General features: G+C 52.1%; 2 protein-coding genes across 2 annotated transcripts; both read right to left on the reverse strand.

The window, feature by feature from the left end:
- Window positions 1-2,994: 2,994 nt before the first annotated feature.
- On the reverse strand, window positions 2,995-8,500 carry TGFB1I1 (transforming growth factor beta 1 induced transcript 1). The gene is made up of 11 exons (XM_006896490.1): window positions 8,464-8,500; window positions 7,169-7,284; window positions 7,005-7,057; window positions 6,769-6,911; window positions 6,565-6,652; window positions 6,350-6,455; window positions 6,036-6,230; window positions 4,170-4,343; window positions 3,825-3,906; window positions 3,391-3,539; window positions 2,995-3,261 (listed from the first exon to the last, which is right to left on the reverse strand). Exons 1-11 carry the CDS (start codon window positions 8,474-8,476, stop codon window positions 2,995-2,997), a joined length of 1,386 nt encoding a protein of 461 aa, XP_006896552.1. The 5' UTR covers window positions 8,477-8,500.
- Window positions 8,501-14,085: 5,585 nt separating this feature from the next.
- ARMC5 (armadillo repeat containing 5) lies at window positions 14,086-20,794 on the reverse strand. Its single transcript, XM_006896595.1, has 5 exons — window positions 20,323-20,794; window positions 18,024-18,131; window positions 17,137-17,923; window positions 15,487-15,983; window positions 14,086-15,029 (listed from the first exon to the last, which is right to left on the reverse strand). The coding sequence occupies exons 1-5, from the start codon at window positions 20,786-20,788 to the stop codon at window positions 14,086-14,088; spliced, it is 2,802 nt and encodes a 933-aa protein (XP_006896657.1). The 5' UTR covers window positions 20,789-20,794.
- Window positions 20,795-22,903: the final 2,109 nt, after the last annotated feature.

Here is a 22,903-nt window from a genome sequence, read left to right on the forward strand (position 1 = left end):
CAAAGCGAGCAGAAAAGCCAGTGACATGTGAGGACAGTCATTAGCCAGTTATCACTGAGGGCGATCTGGGTTCAATCCCAATGAGGACCTTTGGGAGACTGAAGAACACACCTGGCAATGGACCCTCAAAGAAGGGGCAGCAGGCTGGGTTATTCATTCACTAATTTCTGCCCCACTGGTTGAAGGTTGCCAACACACACGTGCAAGCTCTTCTTGCCTGCCCAAACCATGAATCACACATCCTTTCCTAGAAAATGCCCTCAAGCAAGAAACTGAGGGAGCAAATGGAGAGTCTGGGCGCTGCCTGCATATGACATCCTAGGTGGGTCAAGTGAATGTGGGCAAGGCACTCCAGTGTCCACTTCAGTGGGTAATGATTTAACGTTCCTGAGAGAAATTCAGGGGGAAATGCCAGGGGACACAGACAAGCAAAACACACCCATACCTTCATGGTGGTCTTAAAGGTCCCTCATGTTCATATTGTAACCTTGGTCTCCCCTTTGACTTTATCTCTCACACTGGCCTTCTTTCCTTTCTTACAGTTGTTGTTGTTGTTGTTGTTATGTACCGTCGAGTTGTTTGGGACTCATAGCGACCCTATGTACAACAGCCCTAAACCCTGCTCTATCCTGTGCCAATCGCATTGCCTCTGACACACCCATCCCAATTACCCCAGTCACTGAATCAATCCACCTCATACAGTACTCCAAGTATTTTCCCTCCCAGCCTTTGCTCTGTCAGGGAGCTCTGGTGACTTAGTTATAAGGCATTGCATTACCAACCCAAAGGCTCACAGTTCAAGTCCACCAGCATGCTGCAGGAGAAAGAGACACAATCTCCTCCTGTGTAATTTACTGCCTCTGAAAACCTGCTGGAAGGTCAGCTATAGCTATGAGTCAGTTCCAGTCAACAACACACAGCAACAACAAACGACAACCTTTGCACTTGCGGTTCCTTCTGCCTGGAATGCTCTCTCCCAGCCTGACCAGCTTTTTCTGTCTTTCAGCATGAAATGTCACATTTTCATACAAACTTTTGCAGAGTCTCCTGTTTCTCTGATGCAGTCTTCTGACTTTCCTTCTTACCCTCCCTTTTCTTTCTTCCTCATTCCTTTTTTTTTAATTTAATAAACATTTACGGAGTGCTTCCGGCCACCATTCCACACACTGCAGAGACAACAGTCAGCAAAACAGACACGGTCTTTGCTCTCAGGGATCTTGCAGAGCAGTGTCAGAAACAAGTGTCTTTACAATAGTGGTGAGGGCTATGAAAAGGGTGAAAGAGGGATTGTGGGATGCGGATAAGGGGGGGATACTTTAGCTAGATAAGACCCCATTCCTTCATCACACTTGTCACCTGTGTATTTGTTTGTCATTTGTTTCCCCAAGGAGCACATTAACTTGGTCCTCCACTGTGTCTCTCACACCTGGCATAGTAAGTGCTCCATAAACACTTCATGAATTAATGCATTAGGGCTAGAGATGGTCATATGGAAGAGCAGCCTCAAAACCAGGGGATAGGTATAAGCCAAAGGGTGCATGATGCCTTCCAGAACAAGGAGGGAAAGATCTAGAAAGCCTGTCTGAGGAAGGTGTTCTCATCTGTTTTCTGTCCACACATGCTTTCCCTGGCTCTCAGCTCCCACCATGAGCTGGAAGGGTCTCTAATCCATCATTTCCAGCCCAGCCTGGCAGCCCACCTTCCAAGGCAGAAGGTGCAGAGGTTCTTCCAGATAGGATCCAAGGATCTGGCCCTCTCCTCAGGGAACTGTGAAGTTCAAGGTGAAGGACTGAGGATTCAGGAAAGTGCTGAGGGCTTGGGAACTCAAGTCTCAAATCTGAAACCATTCCCTGTTGGGACTTAGCTCAGGGGTCACCTCTTCCAGAGAGCTTTCCTTGACTCCCAAAGTGACTTCAAGCTGCTCCAGTTCCTGAGGTGACCACATTAGGTCTCAGCCTCTGCTTGTGTGTCTGTCCTTCCAGGCAGGATTGCTCAGACCTGACTGTGTGGACTCAGCACCACTGGACACTGACTGAGCCAGGGGAGGCCTCGGGGTTCACTGATGGACCAACTGTAAAAGTCAGTAATGCCTCTGGGTCATGCCCTCTCTCCTGACTTCTTTGGGGTTCTGGGCAGCAGCTCCTTCACGTTTACCTGGTGCTTCCACAGTCAAATGATGTGGGTGTCTGAAAGGTGGGACTGGGAGACAGTAAGCCAGAGCCATGTCTAAGTGAAATCTACAGGCTATTGGAGATGATGTGGGTCAATACTTGTGCCCAGATGCAAGAATGGGTTAATTGGCACTTCCTGATGGAGCTGCATCTGGGGTGGGGGTGGGGATCATTAAAGGAAGGAATAATTTTGGGAGCTAAACAAGGGCAGAGAGAAAAAGCAAACACTAGACTAAGTGCTTCTTTCAAGGATTGAGGACGTTGAAGAGCCAGAGTGGGGAGGGAAGGTGGTAGGGACGACTTGCAGGGGCTCTGGCCTGAGCTGTACAACTCTCCCTGGCCAGGCCCAGTGACTGCCTGATGTCGGCTCCAGTCACTGACTTGGGGGGGGGGGCCTGTGGCCTGGAGCCCCGGGACCGAGCCAGCCCGAGAGGTGGGTGTTCAGGCGCTTGTTCTCTCCAAAGCACGGTGGGAGACACAGCACCAGCGAAGCTTTGAAGGTATTTATGTAGGTAGAAAAAGGTGCACAGACGGTGAGGGAGCGGCGGGGAGGTCCCGTCCTGGCCTGAATTCGTGGTAATCGCATGCTCCCCCCACCCTTCGTTGGGGGCGTTCCTTCGAGGATGGGAAGCGAGTGTGGGGCGCAGAAGAAACCTGCCTTCAGTGAGTGTACCTTTCACGGTTACTCTGCGGAGCCTTTTCTGAACGTGACTTAGAACGCAGAGTACCTTGGGGGCGGGGTCTCCCCAGGGGGCAGGGGTCTTACAGAGCAGGGATTGGGGGACAGTCCCCACTCAAAGAGCTGGGCCTGGGGCGCCTGCGATCAGCCGAAGAGCTTGAGGAAGCAGGGCTGGCAGTAGGGTTTGCCGGCGCGCTCCTGGAAGGAGCCCTTGGTGAGCGGGCGCAGGCAGAAGGTGCAGGTGAAGTGGTCCGGATGGAAGCGGCGCCCCAGGGCCGACACGCAGCGCCCCGTCACCGGGAGGCCGCACGTGGCGCACAACGACCCGCGCCGCGCGTGGAAATGGTTCTCGCACAGCGGCCGCCCCTCGTGCTCGAAGAAGCTGCCTCCCGAGAAGGGCGCGAAGCACTCCTGGAGAAGGGGCCACAGGGGAGAGTCAGGGGACTGACCCACGGTGACCCCGCAGGCAGGAAGGCAGGCCTGCCTGGGGAAGGACTGGGTCCTGGTCCCCACCTCCGGATCCGCCCCACTGCCGCGCACCCTGCAGACGAAGCAGTCCGGGTGCCAGAGAGCGCTGAGCGCAGAGATGTAGTTGTCCAGAATGGGGCCCTGGCAGCCCTGGCAGCGCGGGGCGAACAGCTGCAGGAAGTCCCGGCGACAGTAGGGGCGGCCCTCACGCTCGTGGAAACCTGGGGGCGGGGACGCCAGGCTTAGAAGAGGGGGGCGGGCCGCACCGTGGACCCTCAGATCTGACACTGTGGGGACCAGAGGTCTGGTGGGGCAGGGTCTGCGTGCCTGCACCGCAAGAGAGGCCAGGGACAGAGAAGGTGAGGTTGGAAGAGACCAAAAAATTCGCCAACGAGGATTCAGGAGATCCAAGCCCCGTGGACTCAGAGTGGACCCGGGTCAGGTAGCCTAGAGGGGCAGCGCGGGAGGGGGCGGGGGAGGGGCTAAGAAGCAAGTCAAACTCTCACCCTCTTCCCCGAAGGGTTCCCTGCAACTGACGCAGCAGAAATGCTCCGGGTGCCAGTGGGTGCCCAAGGCGGTGACCATTTTCTGCAGAGAATGAAAGGACACAGTGTGGCCCTTCTCTCTCCCTCCAGCTGGGACCTCGAAGACAGGGCTGCGGTAGACCCAGGGTGCTGGAGAAATAGCAGGGATGCGGGAACCCAGGAGGAGGTAGAGGCCTAGGAGCTGCGGACTGACTGGGGGCTGGGGGTGGGGGGGGGCGCAGGAATGCAAATGGCAGAGGTCTGAGAGGCCCATCCTTTAGGTTCCGGGATACAGAGGAGAAGTCTGAGAGGTGGGCCTGGGCTCACGTGTTGGATGGGTTGGTTGCAGAGGCCACATCTTGGTGAGAAACGCTCAAAGTAGCACTCGGGGCAAAAAGGGGCTCCGTCCTTCTCAAAGAAGCTGCTGCCTCCGAGGGCCGTGGAACAGCCGCCGCAGACGAAGTGCTCGGGGTGCCAAGCGCGGCCCAGCGCGGTGACCACCTGAGGGTTCGGGTAAGGGCTGATCAGAGCGTGTGTGTGTGTGTGTGTGTGTGTGTGTGTGTCCACAAGTCCATTGAGCTAAAGTTGGCAGGACGCTGTCCCAATCTTATCTCTGAGACGACAAGAGGAAAGCACTAATGGTGAGAAAAGAGGTCACGTGTCAGACTGTAAGAGATAAAGACTGAACCCAAGGCTTTGAGCTTTGCTCCAAAAGTGACTTAGCCGCTAGGAGTCGCAAGCCTTGTTAGAGCACACAAAGCTTTTAGGAGTGTACCAAAATGTTGTAATTTCTTTTTAAGTCAGAAGCGGAAATGAGCTAGAAGAAGTACATATGCATTATTAATATATTAATCTTTATACTAATGTAATACAAAGACGTGGAGTAATAATATAGATTGGGAGAGCTCTGGTGGGTCAGCCTATAGCGAGCTGCGCTACTAACTCAAAGGTGGGTGGTTCAAATCCATCAGGAACTCTGAGGAGAAAAAGATGAGCAATCTCTCCTCCTGTGTGATCTACAGCCTCAGAAACCCACTGGAGGGTCAAGGATTAGTCAGTTCCAGTTTAATGACAATAAAATATATATAGATATAGAGATATAGAGATATCTCTCTATATCTATCTATGTATCTATCTATGTATCTATCTATCTATCTATATATATCTATCTATATATATATATATTTGAGAAAGGGCCCTAAGAAGGCTTACCAAAGTCATCACATGTCCTTGCTTTGCTAACACCGGGAATTCTGGGATGGGCACTAATCCTGCAGGAGGATCTTGGTCAACTATTGGGCACAAGTGTCAATCAGATTTGCTCACTTAAAGAACCAGTGCTCCCAGGCCAACCTCGGGTGCAGGAAGGACAAGTCTTTGTGGATGCTTGAGAGGTAGTGAATGGAGCCAAAAGAGGTTTTATATAGATTGGATTTGTTGTTGTTAGGTGCCATCAAGTTGACTGTGATTCACAGCAATGCTCTGACAACAGAGCAAAAGCTCGTCCTCCCTCAGACCGTCCTCACAATTTCACCGTGCTCCAGCCCACTTCTGGGGCTTCGTCTGACATACTTTGGACATGTTGTAAGGAGAGACAGGTCTTTAGAGAGGGACATCATGCTGGGTAGAGTAGAGGGACAGCGCAGGAGGGGAAGACCCTCTATGAGGTGGATTGATTCAGTGACTGGGGTAATCGGGTTGGGTGTGTCAGAGGCAGTGCGATTGGCACAGGACAGAGCAGAGTTTAGGGCTGTTGTACATAAGGTCGCTATGAGTCACAAAGGACTCGACGGCACATAACAACAACCAGCCCACTGCTGCAGTCCCTGTGTCACTTTGTTTTGTTGAGGGTCTTCCTCTCCTTCACTGACCTTCTATTTTTCCGAGCATGATGCCTTTTCCCAAGGACCCTCCTGACAACATGCCTAAAGCATGTGTGGCAACATCCTTGCCTCTAAAGAAACACTCTGAGGTGCTGTGACAAGCACAAAGTAGGATCACAATAAACAGCATTTGGGTTGAAATGTTCACCATGTCACATATTTGCTGTGTGACTCAAATCCTAGTTTCCTCATCCATGAAAGAGAAATAAATTGTACTCATTTCAGTTACTCATGACTAGAGAAAAATACAAAGTGAGCTGTTAAGATGGGTCTGTGGACAGCTGCCTCCCGTTCATGGGACTTCACTCACCTGCCCGGCAATGGGTTTATTGCAGGAGCCACAGAGGCCCTTGGCCTGAGTGGGAACTCCCCTGCGGCTGAGGTCCGACTGCAGCATCCCTAGCATGGTGTCTAGGCTGCCCTTATTGGTTGGCCCTGGAGGAGATGGGGAGCCCTCATTCGCTGAGCTGGGCGCAGGAGGCTGTGTTGTCCCAGAGGGTGGGAGCTGCATGGGGGAGGTGGGAAACAAGAGGGCTGAATCAGCAAGAGGGTAGATGTGAAAGACCTTAACATGGCTTGGAGAACCCCAAACTAACACCCACCCACATCTGCTGCCCATCTCACGTGGTTCTGGACACGGAAGTCAGAGAGCGAGGCCATCAGTCTGTCCAGCTCCTGAGTGGCCGAAGTGGCTGAAGGCTTTGCTGGGACAGGGGATGGACTGGGAGGTCTGTAAAGACAGCTTGTGTCAATTCAGATCCTTTCATGCATTTCAGTAACCCAGGCAACCAAGGCCCCCATCTCCTCTCTCTGAGTCCTCACAACAATGCCAAACTCACATGCTGTGTCTTTTCTTGTCCTCTGATGGGTCCTCCTTCTGGTCCTCAGCAGACACCTTGCTAGATGGGAACTGAGACATTATCTCATCTGGAGAGAGGAGAGAAGGGCACCTGGGTATGGGACCATCCTGAAACCATTTCTTCTATGACCCTCAATCTGTGCTTCCTCCCTCATCTCAAAGCCTGCCTCAGTAACCCTATTACCTGTTATGTTGAATTGGGTGGCATTAAGTTCCTGGAGCAATCGGTCCAGCTCACAGAGCCCAGAGCCCAAGACACCACTGGAAGAGGAGAATGGAGGGGCCGCAGAGGCCACAGGCTTCGGGGACCGAGGCTTGCACACCGTACTGGGGAACAGTGGGAGCCCAGGCTTAGGGCTGGGGAACCCAAACCCCTTCAGGTGAACCTTTAGCGGGTTCCTCATCCCCCAGGTCTCTCACCTGTACAGATGGTCCTTGTCCCCTGATGCTCCTGAAGATTCCCCAGCCCCTGTCTACAAAGAGAAGAGAGGCATGTGTGGGTCACCAGGACGGTAATCTGTCTCGCTCAGGCCACTCATGTCCTGATTTCCCCAGTCTGGCCACATGCCAGCATTTGAGCTCACCTGAGTCTGGTGGTCATAGGACAGAGGAGGTGTAAGCGGTTCTGGGGGCCGCTCTTTTGGAGCACCTGAGCGTGGCATGTGTGAGGTAGTGGTCTCCAGGTCAGAAAGTAGAGCATCTGTACAGAGAAGGTGAGGTTGAAAGTTCAAGTTTAGGGTCATCTGGAATTTAAAACTGCAGTAAAGTCACCAGGAATTAGAGGGCTGAGATAGGTCTTTAAGAGATCAGAGGAAAGGATTCCTTATGGGCAGTATTTTGAGACAGACGTCACTGTTCGCAGAGACAATCAGAAGAAGACACAGGGGTACCAAGGAATACTTAAGGCCAGAACATGTTGATAGGTTCATCCTGGAAATGAAGCACAAACCCCCAGCAGCCTGACTCTTTTATTCTCCCCATCTTCCCTGACGTGATCAAGATGGGTTTACTCAAGCCAAGTTTGACTCCATCCCTAATTGCTCAGTTGGCTGTCTGCCATGTACCCTGCTTTCTTATTGGACCTACTCTCTGCCACCCCCACTAGCTCTACTTAATCAGGCCCCGCCCAGTCCTGGCCCATCTCCAATCCCCACTGGATCCTGGGTTCTGCTCCTTATTGGTGAGTCGGCCCGGACCTGCGTTCTGATTGGTTTCTTTCCCACAATTACCCTTACTGAAGAGCACCCTCTACTGGACGGTGTCGAACCCCATCCCACAGCAAAGAACCAGGAGGACATGCCTGTCCTTTTTCAGCCTCCAAGACCTCCTCCTCCCCAATAAGTTCTTTTAATCATTTCCTTTCCAGAACCTAGAAGTCTCAGTCCCTTGTCCCTTTACTGTTCATTTCCTAGCCTCTCTCTAGCATCTTGGCATTCCCATTTCTTCTTCTTTCTACTCTAAGGACTTGACCTGTACTTTGAAGTCTTTAACTCTTCACTTCCCTAAACCCTGCAGAACTTCTTGTTACACGCCTCCTCTCCTTTTCCACTGTCGTAGACCCCAACGCAGACCTTCCCTTCCCAGAGGCTGTTAGCAGAGGCGTCCCCGCAGGCGTTGCACTTTCTTATCCATCCGCTTGCAGCCAAGGATGGAGGAGCAGAGCAAGGAAGAGGGGAGCGAGCGGCCAGCCCGGAGAGGCAGGAAAGGAGAGGCAGGAAGGCAGACGTGGAGTCGGAAAGGAGGCACAGACAGACGCCGGAGGGAGAAGACGGGAAGCGGGGATGGGGAGATCCGGGGAGTGCAGGGGACTCCAGCTTAAGGAAGCGGATCCAAGCGGCGGGTGAGGGGCTGGGGACCCGGGGACCCCGGCCCCACTCACCCAGGTCCTCCATGGCGGGGCGTGGGCCGGCGGCGCGGGGCGAGCTGGGCGGGGGCCGTGTCCGGTGGGGGCGGGGGCAGGGGGGACGTCCGGGAGCTGGAGGCCTGGCTGTGACCATGTAAGGAAGCGGGGACCCACTGGGATGGGGATGAAGTGTGTGGGGGGGCATGAACGGGGGAACCCGGGGTGGGGGCGTGGAGGGAGGGAAGGCCTCAGCCCACCCAGGCCCAGACGCTGGCCTGCCACAGAGGCGGCCACACCCCAGCCTTGGCCTCAGCTGCCAGAATCCCCGGGAGACTGGCCCCTGAGTCAGAGAAGTGAGAGAAAGCGCTCTTCCACACCAAGCCCTAGAACCCGGTGCCCAGTGAGACTCCTAGACAGAGAGACCCCTGAATAGACTCCCTTTCCCAAAAAAAGCCAGCACTGGATCCTAGACGGAGTCTCCTGCTACCCAGATCATTCTTGAGAAATGTGTCCCAGAGAGAATTGTCAGGTTGGAGCAGGAGTGATGATAACAGAATCCGTCAGACCGAGGTTCAGAGGCCTTAACAGACACCCACATGCACCCGCTTCCAAGGGGAACTGCTTGACCCAAAGAAATCTCGTAGAGATCCAGGTAGATGGAGGAAACCACAGGCTCCAAGCTGGACCTTCCCCGGCAAGGTGTGTGGATGAACATATAGAGTACACAGAAAGCCCCAGACAGTCTTCCACACAAAGTCCTTCTCCCATCCTGATGTGCCCTGGACCTGATCTAGCACGTTCACTGAACACAGAAAGGAAAGCTGAAAGAGGGCCTCACTGGACAGAAAGCCTGAGAAAGTGCAAAGGAGGCATTCAAGAGACAAATTTAAGGTCCACAGTTTGAATTCACCAGCTACTCCATGGGAGAAGGATGGGTACTCTCCTGTGGAATTTCCTGCCTCTGAAAAACCACTGGAGGGTCAGCTGTGGGTCAGTTCTGACAAAATGAAAAACAAAACAAAACAACCCAGCACAGAGTTTAAGGTGGTTAGCACAGAAGAGGAAGACCTTGGAGGAGATGGATTGACACAGTGACTATGGCAATGAGGGCAGGTGTGTCAGAGACCGCAAGGATTGGCTGAGGAGGTTCATAAGGCCGTTAGGAGTTGGAATTGACTCGAAGGCACATAACAGGAGGCAGGGTGGCATGGATAAAGTTGTGTAGTAGTCAGTCAACAGACAGCCCTGAGCACCAGACAGTATGTGTCAATCTAAGAGAAAATCAGAACCATCTGGAAAACCTTTTAAAAATACTGAAGATCAGGACACTTCCCAGTTAAATTAGAATAGGGCTAGGCATTTGCAATGACTGTGTGTAAAATTTTTGTTGTTCAAAGCAACGTATACAAAGCAAAACAGATCCCAATTCAACAGTTTCTACGATGCACAATCCAGTGATATTGATCACTTTTAGTTGTACAACCATTCTCAGCCCTGTTGCAGACCGAGGGTAAAGTAATAATGAGACAGAGAACCAAAAATGAGATAAGAGAAAGTAAAGACAGGGGGCCAGCAGTCCTGATGACTGAAGCACCCAAGCCATGCCTCTCTGTGTATTTATTGAGACTCATCAGGAAGGTAAACAAACAATAATCACAAGGAAGTAGAAAACAAAGGATCATGGGAAAGTCTTTTGCAGATAAGACAGAGTTCTTCTCTATTGTTTATCTTATGCTAATCTCAGGAGACAGGGATGTTGACTCTTTTTTTTTTAATTTTATTTTATTATTTTTGTGTGAGTGTACCATCAAATCAGATCTGACTGGTACAGGAGGAGATTGTCCCTCCTTCCTCGGCAGAGCATCTGGTGGATTCGAACCGTGCACCTCTGGGATTGTAGTTGCAGCTCCTCACCACTAGGCCACCAGAGCTCCCCTGGATGTTGACTCTTAAGGAATGTCTTAGTGCCTCAGGGTGAACTCCAGCTTTTATTACTCCTCCCTTATATCCTGATACCGCATTTGTTTTATTATTAATATTAAATTTTATATTCGGCTTCCCACACAGCCCCCTTTCTCTGAGCAGTTCCTCCCTTATTAAAAAAAATTACTGCCCTCTCCTCTCCGTTTCTTATTTTTGAAGTTTCTGTTGCCAATCTAATTCCATACATATAGATCTTAAAAAGAAAATCGTTTTGACAGAACTATACTACCTATCATTCAAATTTTAAGAAGATTTCAGAAAATCTTTTTTGGTTTAAGGTTTACATATTATCTCAGGGCAATAGTTTTCACAGGGATTTATCCAGCCTCCATGGCTCCAGAAAGTCTGATGTCCGTAAATATTTGAAATTCTGTCCTGCACTTCTTGCCCTTTTGATCAAGACTCTCATAGAATCTTTGATTGTTTGTAAATGGTAGCTGAGTACAGTTCTTCTGGTTTCATGGCAAAGAAGCCAGTTCATGGAGGCAATGAGTACACATTCCATATCCTCCTCCTATTTCTAATTCTTCCTCTGTTGCTCCAAGTGGAGGGAGAACACTTTTGTACCTTGGATGGCCACTTGCAAGCTTTTAAGACCTCAGGCACTATGTAATGAAGTAGGAGGTGGAAGTGTTAAACAAATTAACTGGGCTGTCCCATTAAACCCTAACTTCAAGCCTCCAAACCAAGACATGATATCCCATGAAGATTTAGATTGTACATAAGTAGCTTCAACAGCTATTCTTTTTTTTTCATTGTTCAAATATATCACACAACTTTTGCCTATTCATTTTTTTACAAATGTACACATGACAGAAATTGCATTGATTAGCTATGAATACTATCTTTTACCAGTCTGACTCTTCTATTACTGTAAGCCAAACCTCAATAATTCCATAAGCAAGGAGCCCTCCTTCCTGCCCCAAAGAAACGTTGGTCTTCAAATATTTGCCTATTCTTTATATATTTGCTATAACACAGTATTTGTTCTTCTCTGAATTATTTCACTCAGCATGTTTTCAGGTTCCCTTCACTTACTGAGTAGGTGAATTCCATCATATCTGTGTACCAATTTTTGTTGATCTATTCAGTTTATTTCCAACTTTTGTCTATTGTGAATAGTACGTTTGTGAACATTGGTGTACAAGTGGTTGTTTCTCTGCTTTCTAGTCACTTGGGTATACAACCAGGCGTGGAATTGCTGGGTCATACGGTAGCTCTATTTTAGTATTTTTTGGAAGAATTGCCACATTGCTTTCCACGATGGCCATACTCTTTTACTTACATTTGCGCCAGCAATAGATAATGGTTCCAATTTCCCCACATCCTTGTCAACAATTTTTTTATCATTTTTTAATTAATCTTAATGAAAATTTACAGACTTTGGATTTCCATTCATTCTTTGTTGCACTTTTCTCCCTGCCCACCACTCCCCACCAGTACACTCTTCTCTTTGAAAAGTAAAAGTTCCCCCATTGTTTTACAATCCCTTCCCCTAGATCCATTCCACTATGCAGCCTTCGTTCTGGACCCCTGTAATAACAATAACACCTAATCACATATCTCTATTAAACAGTTTTCTCCCTCATCTGTTTCAATGCAGTATACATCATTTATCCCATCTTTCTCAGTCTCCCCGCTCCCCAACCCCGCTGTCAGTCCTGTTTTACAACAGTGGCACTATGCAGCATTTGTCCCTTTGTGACTTAGATATTTCACTCGCATAACGTCCTCCAGGGTCACCCATTTTGAATAATATTGCATGAGTTCCTTGTTTTTCAATGCAGTGTAGCATTCCATTCCATTCCATTCGTTTGTGATTGGGCACTTGGGTTGTTTCCAACTTCTTGCTTGCTATCGTGAACAAAGCCACAGTAAACAGGGGTGTGCATCCAACATTTATTTTTAACCGTAGCCATCCTAGCATGAGTGAAATGGTATCTCACTGTGGTTTTCATTTGTATTTGTGGCGTTAGGACTCTTGAAAATGGCTTTCATATCCATTGCCTAAACCCCCTTTTGGGGCATGATCTCCAGCTGCCTCAACTCCAGGGACATGGTTCACCTGTTGATCAGCGTCTTCAACAGCATCAACAGTGGTGACGCCAACATAAGACAGAGCAAGCTAATTTGACTGTAGAGAAAAGGTGAGGCAGAGCCCAATAGAGCCCTGGAGATGGACAGAGTTAAAGGTTTTGCTTAAAAAAAATTTAAAAAAGGTTTTGCTTAAAAAAAAAAGGTTTTGCTTGCTGGCTTACTGAAGAGAGCTGACTTGTGACTGCTATGAGACAAAGCTTGCTAGACAACTGAGGAAATCAGTCTTGTGTTTGTGTTGCTAGGGTGAACCTGGGCTTCCATTTGTTGAATAACTGTGTGAATTGAGGAATTGTGTCTTGCTGTTAACCTGGCTTGGGACTACTGTTCACTAAAACTTGGGGCTTTCACTGTGCCCCTCCCCCTGTAACCCCCTATCCTAAATCCTTAAGCCCACAACTGTGAGAAAGTCAAGTCTTGTGAGTCAATTTGCAGTGAGTATCAGACCTAGTGATTATTAAGTGTAGGAGGCTTGCTCCTTTTGCAATGTGAAGGTATCTTCTCATGTATGTGATGGTGATTGAATGTCCTCTTTTGTGAAATGAATCAAGTTCTTTGCCCATTTAGTGGCTGTGTTATCTTTTTGCCATCAGGTACATTTGTAGTTTTTGAAAGCTCTTTGGTTTTACTATACGGCCTGAAAGCCAAGAGAGCTGGACAAGTAGCTACAGGAGCACAGAGACAGCAGGTGCCAATTGTAGCCTTTCAGAAACACTGCCCAAAATTGCAGTCCAAGCATTCCACTGAAGGAGTCTGAGTGGTAGGAGTAGGGATCTGGCAACCAGGCAATGGAGACCATTATCTTGGAGACCAAAGCAACGTGACCCTCCTTATCACAATACTCGCCCAGAGCTTAGGCTCTCTCTGGGCATGGCTAACTAAGACAGGCCCTCAGAGGTACCAGGAGCACAGCAGGCCTTCCCTCAAGCAGATGCCAAGAGAATGAAACAGACCCAGAGACTGAAGGCCAAGATCAAAATATCACGCCAAGGCCTTGGACTCCTAACATCTCTGCAGCATGGTCATCTCAGCCATGACCAAGTGCTGTGGGTCGTCTGGGCAGCTGTGTCTGAGCTCTGAGGTTCCATGAGCAGGAAGGAAGCTTCCCCTGGGGACTTAAACCTTATCCTTATGGGTAGAAAACTGGCAGCGCCATGCCACCTCAGGGCTCCAGGAACCAATGTGCAATTACTTATTACATTCCTTCATGTCAAGAGAGGACTCTGTTCAGTCACAGAGAACAGGACAAGACTTCACTTGATGGCAGGACTCCCAGGGGAAAGTAAGCAGAGACACCACGTCATGAGCACATCCAATTCCAGTCTTTTAATCAAAACTCTACAGGTTTGGCCAGCTCCCTGGGACCTGGCCTCTCTCTGTCTCTTGGGCTCCATGATCTGGCCCCGGGTCTTCTCACTCCTGGGTCCTCACGTCCTGGCGTCTGGTTCCATCTTCCCATCAGTCCTTGATGGTGACTCCTGCCCAGCCTACTCTTGTGCCAGGAGCCCTTCACCCTCATCACTCTGAGGGTTGTCTCCCTCATAGCCGATCCATCCGGGGGTTCCCTCCCAAGGGCTGCTATCAATAAGGCCCCTTGCCCCCTGCCTCAACCCCCATCACCACAGCCAGTAAAGCCTCAGTCAGGGGCCCTGTCTCCTCGCCTGCTGCCTCCACGAGCCCCATTAGGGCCAGGGCTCGCTTCCGTGGGCACTGTCCTGGCCCCAGTATCCAGCGGGCACAGTATCCAGCTAGCCGGGGCCGGCCAAGGCGGAACACTTCACCCACTGACTCTGGACCTCCTTGGGGCTGTAGGTGGACATGGCCCACAGCTTCTTCCAGTTCCTCTTCGAGGCTGGGCAGTAGGAAACGGCTAGCAGCCTCCAGTGCTTCCTCTGCCTCTGAGCCAAGCAGGGGCTGGCCTGCAGGGGGTACGGGCCTCAGGGAAGCGCCACAGCCACGGCAGCCATGCAGGTGATGCAACACAGGCCAGGCAGCACCTGGTGACAGGCCTCGAAGTGGTACCAGGTCCATCTGCGCTTCAATGAAGCTGCCAGCCAGCAGGGCCTGGAAGAATGGGGAGGCGGTAGAAGAGGTAGCCCGCTGGGCGGGGAGCCGCAGGCCTGAGTCCAGGAGGAAGTGCAAATCGGGGGTCAGGGCCGGGGCTGGGCCCAGCAGAGGTTCATAGAGACAAGGGGAAGGTGGGTCAAGGTCCATGGAAACTGCAGACGGTAGGACTGGGCCCACAGTGGGAGACATCAGGCTCTGGAGGCAGGACAAAGAGTCTGCAGCAAAGAAGAGGAAGAGGGGGTGCGGGGCTGGCTGGGTTAGTGATGCGAGGAGGAGACGGAGGCCTCCCTGGTCCAGAAGTAGCCGGCGCAACAGAGAGGGTTTCCCGCAGATGAAGGGCAAAGTCAGTGCACAGGCCACACGGTCTTCGGGGCTCCCTGAGAGCAGCAGGTGGGTCAGGGCCCCTATTCCAAAGGGAGACTCGGCTTGCACGGTCAGGTTCTGTAGCAGCATCTCACCTGCAGGAACAGGTAGAGCAAGTCAGTCTGGGGGTGGGTGCTCAGAGCAAGGCAGGGGTGGGGTGAAGACAGGTCCCTCAACCCTGGGAAGGTAGGTGGGCAGGTTCTCCGTGCATGGGAGAGGGAGCTGACTGCTGACTGTGGGGTCAGAAAGAGGAAGTCAAGGGCCAGAACACAAATTGGGTGGTCAGGGTACATGTCTGGCCCTCAGGTCTGGAGTCAGGGCCCAGAAAGCAGGGAAGTCTCTGGCAGGATTGGAAGAAGATAGGCCAGCATGATACCTGCGCTTTGGTTCACAGGTCGCACAAAGGGCAGTCAGGACAAGGAACCAAGACTCAGCGTAGGGCGAGAACCATAGGAGGCAAGATGCTATAGTCAGGGGGTTCAAGGCTGGGGTCAAGCTATCTGGAGCTCAATGAAGGTACCTGTGAGTGGGTGGGGCAGAGCAAGGACTTACCTAGTTCCCGGTGCTGGCTGTGGCTGGCAGGGCGTGCCCGCGGGGCAGGCCAGTCATCGGGCGCGACACCGAGCACCAGCCAGGCTCGCAGCAGCGCGGCGCCATAGCTCCTCACGAAGGCTTCCAGGCAGGCGGGGTTGCAGGTGAGGCGAGCCAGGATGCGCAGTGCGCGCGGGTTTGGTGGACCAGGTGCCCCGGTCACGTAGGCTAGCAGGCCGCACAGTGCTGGCCCCGTCACAAGCGCCCCGCTTGGGTCAGGAGCCTGGGAGAAGCGTGACAGCAGCAGCAGTGCTGGGCCCTCTTGTCCCCAGGGCTCTTCGGGGGTGGCAGCCGAGCTGCGTCTGGGGGTGCACAGTGTGCGTGGGGACTGCAGTGAGGCTGCGCCTGGGACCGGGCTGGATGGCTCTGAGGACTCTGGGGGCAGGCAGTGCTCAGGGAACCAGTCGGCAGAGATGTCTCCGGGGCCTCCAGCGTAGCCCTCGGAAATGAGCCATGACCTGCAACGAGAGAGGAGAAAACTGCTGATGTTGGAGAGGAGGTGGGCCCATAGCTGGCAGGTGAGAAAAAGCGGTGGGAGAATAAAAAGCCCTCACAAAAACATCATGTGCTTAGGTGCCGGGAGAACTCCATCTGGAGTTTATGAGGAGGTACAATCTGGTCAGGAGAAACAGACAACAAAGCAAATAGCTAATTGTACGTTGCTGTTATGTACCGTGAGTTGGAATTGACCCATCGTCAGTGGGTTTTCAATTCACCCGGGAAGAGGCTGCCCATCTTGCCTAGTTGAGAGCAACTGGTGAATCTGAACTGTGTGCCTTTAAACTGGCAGCGCAATTCCTTATAGCTAGGCCACCAAGACTTCCCTGATGGTAGCACTCCTATGATTTAGATGGTGTAACAGAGCTGGGAGAGAGAAGAGCAGATGATGGCAGCTCCCACTGAGAAGAATTAAGGTGTGTGTGGGGACGAAGGATGTGGGAGGAAGTGCGTTCCAGGCAGAGGGAACAGCTGGCCAAGAGGCTCAGAAGCCAGCCTGTCATGTGCAAAAGCTAGTAAAACGACCTGTGCAGAAAGGGATGGTCTCTGGGGAGTGGGAGGAGGTGGTGGCAGAGAGCTGGCACGAAGGCTGACATTACCGAGCACTGCTTAGTGCCAGGAAAGCGTCTTCACTTAATTCTCACATCAGCCCTATGGACAGGTATGTTTTCCTCCATCTTACAGGTAAGGATTTGGAGGCTTGGTGACGTGAGCTCACTTTCCCAAGATGTCTCAGCTTGTAAACTGTGGTTCCAGAATAAGAACTCAGGCTCCAGAGCCAAGCATTTGAACCTGTGAACACACCTCCCACCAGGGAGCCTGTCTGGGGCTCAAAGTTCAGAGATACTGGGTCAAGGGCAAGATGAAGCCAGGGGAAGAGCGGAATATACTTAATGGAGACCAGGAAGAGGGCATATAAGAGGAGAACAAGGAATTAGGAGGCAAGTGTTTAAAAAAGTCATAAATCCTCACTGAAAAGAAAATGAAATAGTATAATAATAAAACCTGTCAACAGAAATCTTACTAGGCTGACTGGGTGTGGAGGCTGGTAGGGGAAACACAAGCCCCTGCCCAAAGCTATGCCACCTCCCGAGCTCCCCAGACAGGACTCACCTGAGGCTTCGGAGACTTCCAGGCTCTGCCCGCTCGGGGATCCGCTCCTCAGGGAAATCCCAGGAAGCAGCTTCTTTGCCCTCTTCTTCCTCTTCACCAGCTTCGCCACAGAGCTGCTCTGCCAGGAGGGGCACGAGGCCCAAAGCCTGCAGCCGGCTCAGGGCCCCGGCGTCATAGAGGAAGCCCGCAAGGGCGGCCACAACACCAGGGTGCCAGGCTCTGGCCTGGGAGTCGCGCAGCAGGCCCATCAGCAGCTCCAGACCACCAGCGTCCCGCAGCCGAGCCCGGTTGATGGCTTCCCTGCAGAGCAGACACACGGCCCGCACCAGGGGCTGCTGGGAGGCCGGGCTGGCTCCGTTGGAGCCCCGGAGCCGCCGCAGCTCTCCGAGCAGCACCTCCACACCACCAGCATTGCCTAGCGCAGGCCGCACCAGGCCCTGGGCACACACGTTGGCGAGGGTCAGGATGGTAGCCTCGCGCACAGCCCCTTTGGGGTGAGAGGCAAGGCTGACCAGTGGGCCGAGCCCCCCGCCCAGACTCAGCTGCTCAGCAAAGGCCCGGGAGCAGCCTTGGCTCAGCTCCAGGAGGGCACGGACCAGGGCAAAGGTCAGTGCGGGGTCTGGGGTGGAGGCCAGGAGCTCAGCCAGTGGCTGAACGGCTCCCTGCTGGGCCAGGGCCAGGCGGTGCTGGGGGGAGTCCGCGAGGTTGCGGAGGGCACGTACCACACTCTGCAGGCACTGCGAGTCCTGGCACGCTGTCAGGCTCTTGATGAGCAGAGGAACAGCACCTGGAGAGGGAAGGGGGACATCAGAGTTAATGCGAGCCTGGACACCCAAGCCCCTCCCCTATGGTGGGTGCCTGCTGATCCCCACCCTCAGCCTTCTCACCAGCAGAGTGGATGTCCCTGCAGCTCTCAGGTTCCATGGCCAAGTTCCCCAGCGCTCGGGCTGTTCGGTTCTGGATGCTGTCTGTCTTCACACACCGAAGAATGGTAACTGCAAGGAGAGTTTGATCACATTTTATCTCTCTCATCAGTCAGCTCAAGATTGTCGCCTGAGAGATGAGGCGGCTTCCAAAGGATGCTAACGTTTGAGCTGGGTTTGGCAGATTAAATAGGTAGAAATGTGCTAGAAAGATAGAGGGGAGAGTGTTATGGGGCCTCAGGTTGGAAGATGCCATGGAAAGGTCCAGAACGGTGGCCACTGTCTGTGCCCTGGGTGAGGGCACTGGGACTACACAAAGTTTTAAGAAGGGGAGTAACATGATACAACCCAGCAGTCACGTGCAGAGAGTTACCCCAGAAGAAAGGAAATGTAGTGGGGAGAACAGTGACAAGGCTTGTGCAGAAGTCCAGCTGAGAAATGACAACAGCTTGAACCAAGCGCGCTACCAGCCTTGCCTAGGACATTGGCACCAGTCCCTGGACATATGGCAGCAGCGGGACGGATTCAGGAGATATTAGATAAGAGTAACATGATGGTTATTCACAAACAAAAAGTTATCATTTCATGAGGGCCAACTGATGTGCCAAGAAACACTGGTAGCTTCGTGTGTAATGTATCAGGCCACTAACCAAAAACTCAGCAGTTCTGAACCATCAGCTCCTCCCCAGTCTCCTCTTGCAAAGACACAGCCTCAGAAACCTGATGGAGGGTAGCTCAGAGTCGGAACCAACTCAATGACAGGGGGTTAAAGAATGTGCTGAGCTGCTAACGAACAGCTGGAAGTTCGAAGCCACTCAGGGGTGTCTTGGAAGAAAGACCCTGGTGACTGACTTCTGCAAAGTCCACCACTTAAAACACTTACAGAGCAGCCCCCCCCCCATTCTACTCTGACACACATGGAATCATGAGTTGGACTCAAAGGGCAACAACTGGATTTTTTTTGTAAATATTATGTCAGGCATCTTGTCAAACAATTTATAAACGAAATGTATTTTCCACAAACTTAAAAGTATACTGTTGTTATGTACTATCGAGTTGAAACTGACTCAATAGCTGTCTCTCCAAGTTGGTTTAATCATACAGGAGGAAGTTACCTACCTATCCCGCAAAGCAGTTGGGAGAATCGAACCATGTGCAGTTCGAATCGTGGGCTGGCAGTGCAACTCCTTACCCACTAAGCCATCTGAACTCTTCTAGAATATATTAGTACTTCACTTTAAACAAAAGATTATTTTGTCAAAATGGGCAGAAAAACAATTCCGAGTTTGCACGGTTGTCACTAGGGGGCGCCGATTCAACTCAACCAAACTGTGGTCCAGACAGTTCCCAGTCATAGCAACAGCCACATTGGGTTTCTGAACTCTGATGGCCCAGTGGTAAGGAGTTGTGCTGCCAACCCAAAGGAAGGGGTTTGAGTCCACCAGCTAGGTTGCAGGGGGAAGATGGGCAATCTCCTTCTGTGTCCTTACCGCTTCTAAAAACCTCTGGTGGCCTAGGGGGTAAGGAGGTGGAGCACTGCCAACCCAAAGGCTCTGGTTCAAATCCATCTGCTGTTCTGTGTAGGTAATATGGAAATCCCACGAAAATCCACAGCAAAGATGCTTCTGAGTTGGTTCCAACTGCATAGCAGTTGGAACTTCATTTTACAACAAAGTTTCGTGCATAGGGTCGCTGTGAGTTGTTGTGGACTCGACGATGCTTAACATTTTACAAGGAATTGTAGCCATGGCGGTCTAAAGTGAACTGGTCAGATGGACACAATTTTGCTGTACCACTGTTATTTCAATGTAAATTATGCATTTTTGCTTTTATCACATGGCTCCTTGTTCTTATTATTTGTCCTTATTATTTGTGCATATCATGCTCGTTATATGCGTATGCACAAGATTTACACAGACGAGTTACATGCAAAATTTCAGTGCTGCCTCCCAGCATAAAACTAAACACACAAAAGGCATTCAGAGCTTGCTTATAAATATCAGAAATGGGGGACAGGAAGTATCCAGGAGGTTAGATGTTAAAGAAGCTTGAGGTAACAGCTGTAATTGCCCAATCGCTTGGGGCTGGAAGTAAAGGGCTTAGGGGGAACTGTCAGGCTAAGAAGCGTGACAACATCAGATAAGGCCACTGTGACATCACAAAGCACGTTTCCCCAAGGCACACAAAGAACTCAAGACTCCGCCCAGGCTCAGACAGGGAGGGAGGTGCGGGTGAAATCTTCAAGGGAGAGTCAATCACTTACCCAAAGAGAGGATGCCTCCGAGCCTGCGCACTTCGGCCCGGCAGGCCCCTTCGGTGCAGCAGTTGGCTAGGATGCTGAGAGCCAAGTCCAGCGTCTTGCGCAGGCGCGCTGGAGGCCAAGTCCTAGAGGAGGAAGCAGCGGAGGGGGCGGAGCCCGGTGAAGGGGCGGAGCCATTCGAACCCGCTGAGGGGGCGGAGCCGGGGCTTGACGGGGGTGGGGCGGGCTCCGCGGCTGCCGTTCGCCGTAGCAGAACAAGCAGGGGGCGGAGCCCGCCGCGTGCCCGGAAGCGCTCGATTCCCCCGGCCGCCTTGACGTGGCGCGTGCGGAGGGCTAGGAGCGCACGGTCCAGGGGTGTCTCGTTAATAGTCGTGTCCTTTCCCTCACCCAAGCCCTCCCCGGCCGCCACCGTGAGCTGCGCGAGGCAGAACGAGAGCGAGTCCGTGGAGTATGGCTTTGCAGTCGCCATCTTGGCTCGAGCCGAGGCTCCGCCCCTCCACCCCCTTTGCACCTCTGAGGGGAGCGGAACTGAGTAGGGGCGTGGTCTCTCTGAGGCGCCCGCCGGAGTGATGAAGCTGTTCGGAGGTTGTACTTCTCCATCTCCAGACGCTGGTTGAGCCACAGTTGCAGAAAGCACGTCGTGATTCATAAGTCGTTGTGTGCGAGCCCAAGAGGCGCGCGCGATGTGTGCTGAGATATATATATAGTCCGTGCCCGCTCTAGGGGCGCGCGCGGTGTGTGCTGGGATATGTAGTCCGTGCCAGCTCCAGGGGAAGTTCCCTCTACTACAGGCCTCTGAGTTGACCCAGTGTTCCTGGACAACTCAGATCGCGACGTCCCTATACGGTGCTGCTCCACGTGACTCCACTACTCCTCGGGCGTGTCTGCGGGAGCGACCGCCTTCCCTCTTTCAGGCTCACTCGGTCTCTCCTCCCCACCCCCAAGCGGCGCCTGGGCCCAAAATGTCCAAAGTAATGGACGCTGAGGACCCCGAGCTCTGCGGACAGAGTCAAGTTTTTAACAAGGGAGGCAGCTGGGGAGCTTGTGTAGCTTAGCCAGGTGAACGAGAGTTAAGCCCACCGAGACCGTTCACAGCGACTTCCTAGAGCGGCACGGGCCCTGCGATATTTCCGTTTCCGGTATTGGGCCCGAGGGTCTCCGCTTTCCTGTATCCGATGGCCAGGGACCTGGGCCCTTTTTACTCACGATCAAGTCGGCTGCTCCAGCAATGATGAAACCCCAGGAGAGTCAGAGCGGCGGGAGGGAGGATCGCCATCCGGAGTCCGAGATCCCGCCTCGATTGCAGAGCTGTTCCCGCTAACAGCCTTTCGCTGGTGTGGAAAACGCTGCTAAGGCTGCAGTGCTGGTGGTGTCCGGTTAAGCTTTTGCCTTGAGCGGGAAGACACGCAACTCATTCGCTCATTGATGATTGTCGAATCAGAACAGGCTCATAGTTGCCCTTCCCACAAGTTTTTTAAAGGCTGTAAATCCCCTGAGATTATCTGTCTTACCCTTAAGAGGTATTAAAGGATTCGACCAATTAAAGGCGTGGCTTGCCTCCCGGTCCTAGTTCACCACCAAACCCAACACTTCCAGCGTGGCCCGGATCTGATTAAGCATCACTGGGTACACATTGACAAGAAACCACACTCCTGTGGCTGCTGCCTCCGGCGCCCTCAGATCCAATCTCAAACGCCCATTCATCACTACCCTGCCCCCTTGGCCACGGGCCTCACAGGTGCCTAGAGTGTGGCGTTGCCTTTGGCTGCTGCTTGAACCTGGCTAACCACCAACACAGATGACAAACCCTATGTCAGAAATAATGAGGATGGCACAGGATAGGACAAGGTTCAGGTCCGTTGCCCAGAGGCTCCCTATGAGTTGGACTCGATGGCACCTAACACCACCTTTGCTGAATGCAGCAAGACTTCTGATATCTGCTGCTCTGACCTGATTGGGCACCAGTGAATACACACTGGTAAAAAGCCCTCCTGTTGTGGGGATTGTGGCAAGAATGTCACCAACACCTCAGACTGCTTGCAGCATCAGTGCACCCACGACCCGATGTCCCGAATGTGTCCTCACCTTTAGTGAATGCACCCAGTTCACTGAGCACCAGCTCATCGATCCGGATGATGTGTCTGCCTGGAATGGAGCTAAAGCTTTTCTCACACTTGCAAGCTCCTTAAATGCTGGAGCTTTCCTGACTGTTGAAAGGGATTTGGGAACGACTCAGCCTTGCTGCAGCACCAACAGACCAGAAGCCTTACATTTGTACAAAGGCAGCAAGAGCTTCAGCCGCTCCTACCTGCTTGTCTACCAGGTGGGCCACAGCAGCAAGAAACTCCATGGTCTGCCTGCATTGCGCCAAGGCCCTCTGCTTGGAGCAACAACCCAGGCCAATAGCAGCAAACTCATGAGCATGACAGCCCTTGCAAATATCCCTGGCTTTAGCTTGAACTCAAACTTCAGTTTTGATTTGACTTAGTCCTTGGATGGTTCAAAATTGGGAAGGGTGTACGCCAGGGATGTGTCCTATCTCCATACCTTTTCAACCTGTATGCAGAGCAGATTATCCGAGAGG

The sequence above is a fragment of the Elephantulus edwardii genome, unplaced genomic scaffold (assembly GCF_000299155.1).
Source record: "Elephantulus edwardii isolate Elephantulus edwardi_28Jun2011 unplaced genomic scaffold, EleEdw1.0 scaffold00186, whole genome shotgun sequence".
NCBI lineage: Eukaryota > Metazoa > Chordata > Mammalia > Macroscelidea > Macroscelididae > Elephantulus > Elephantulus edwardii.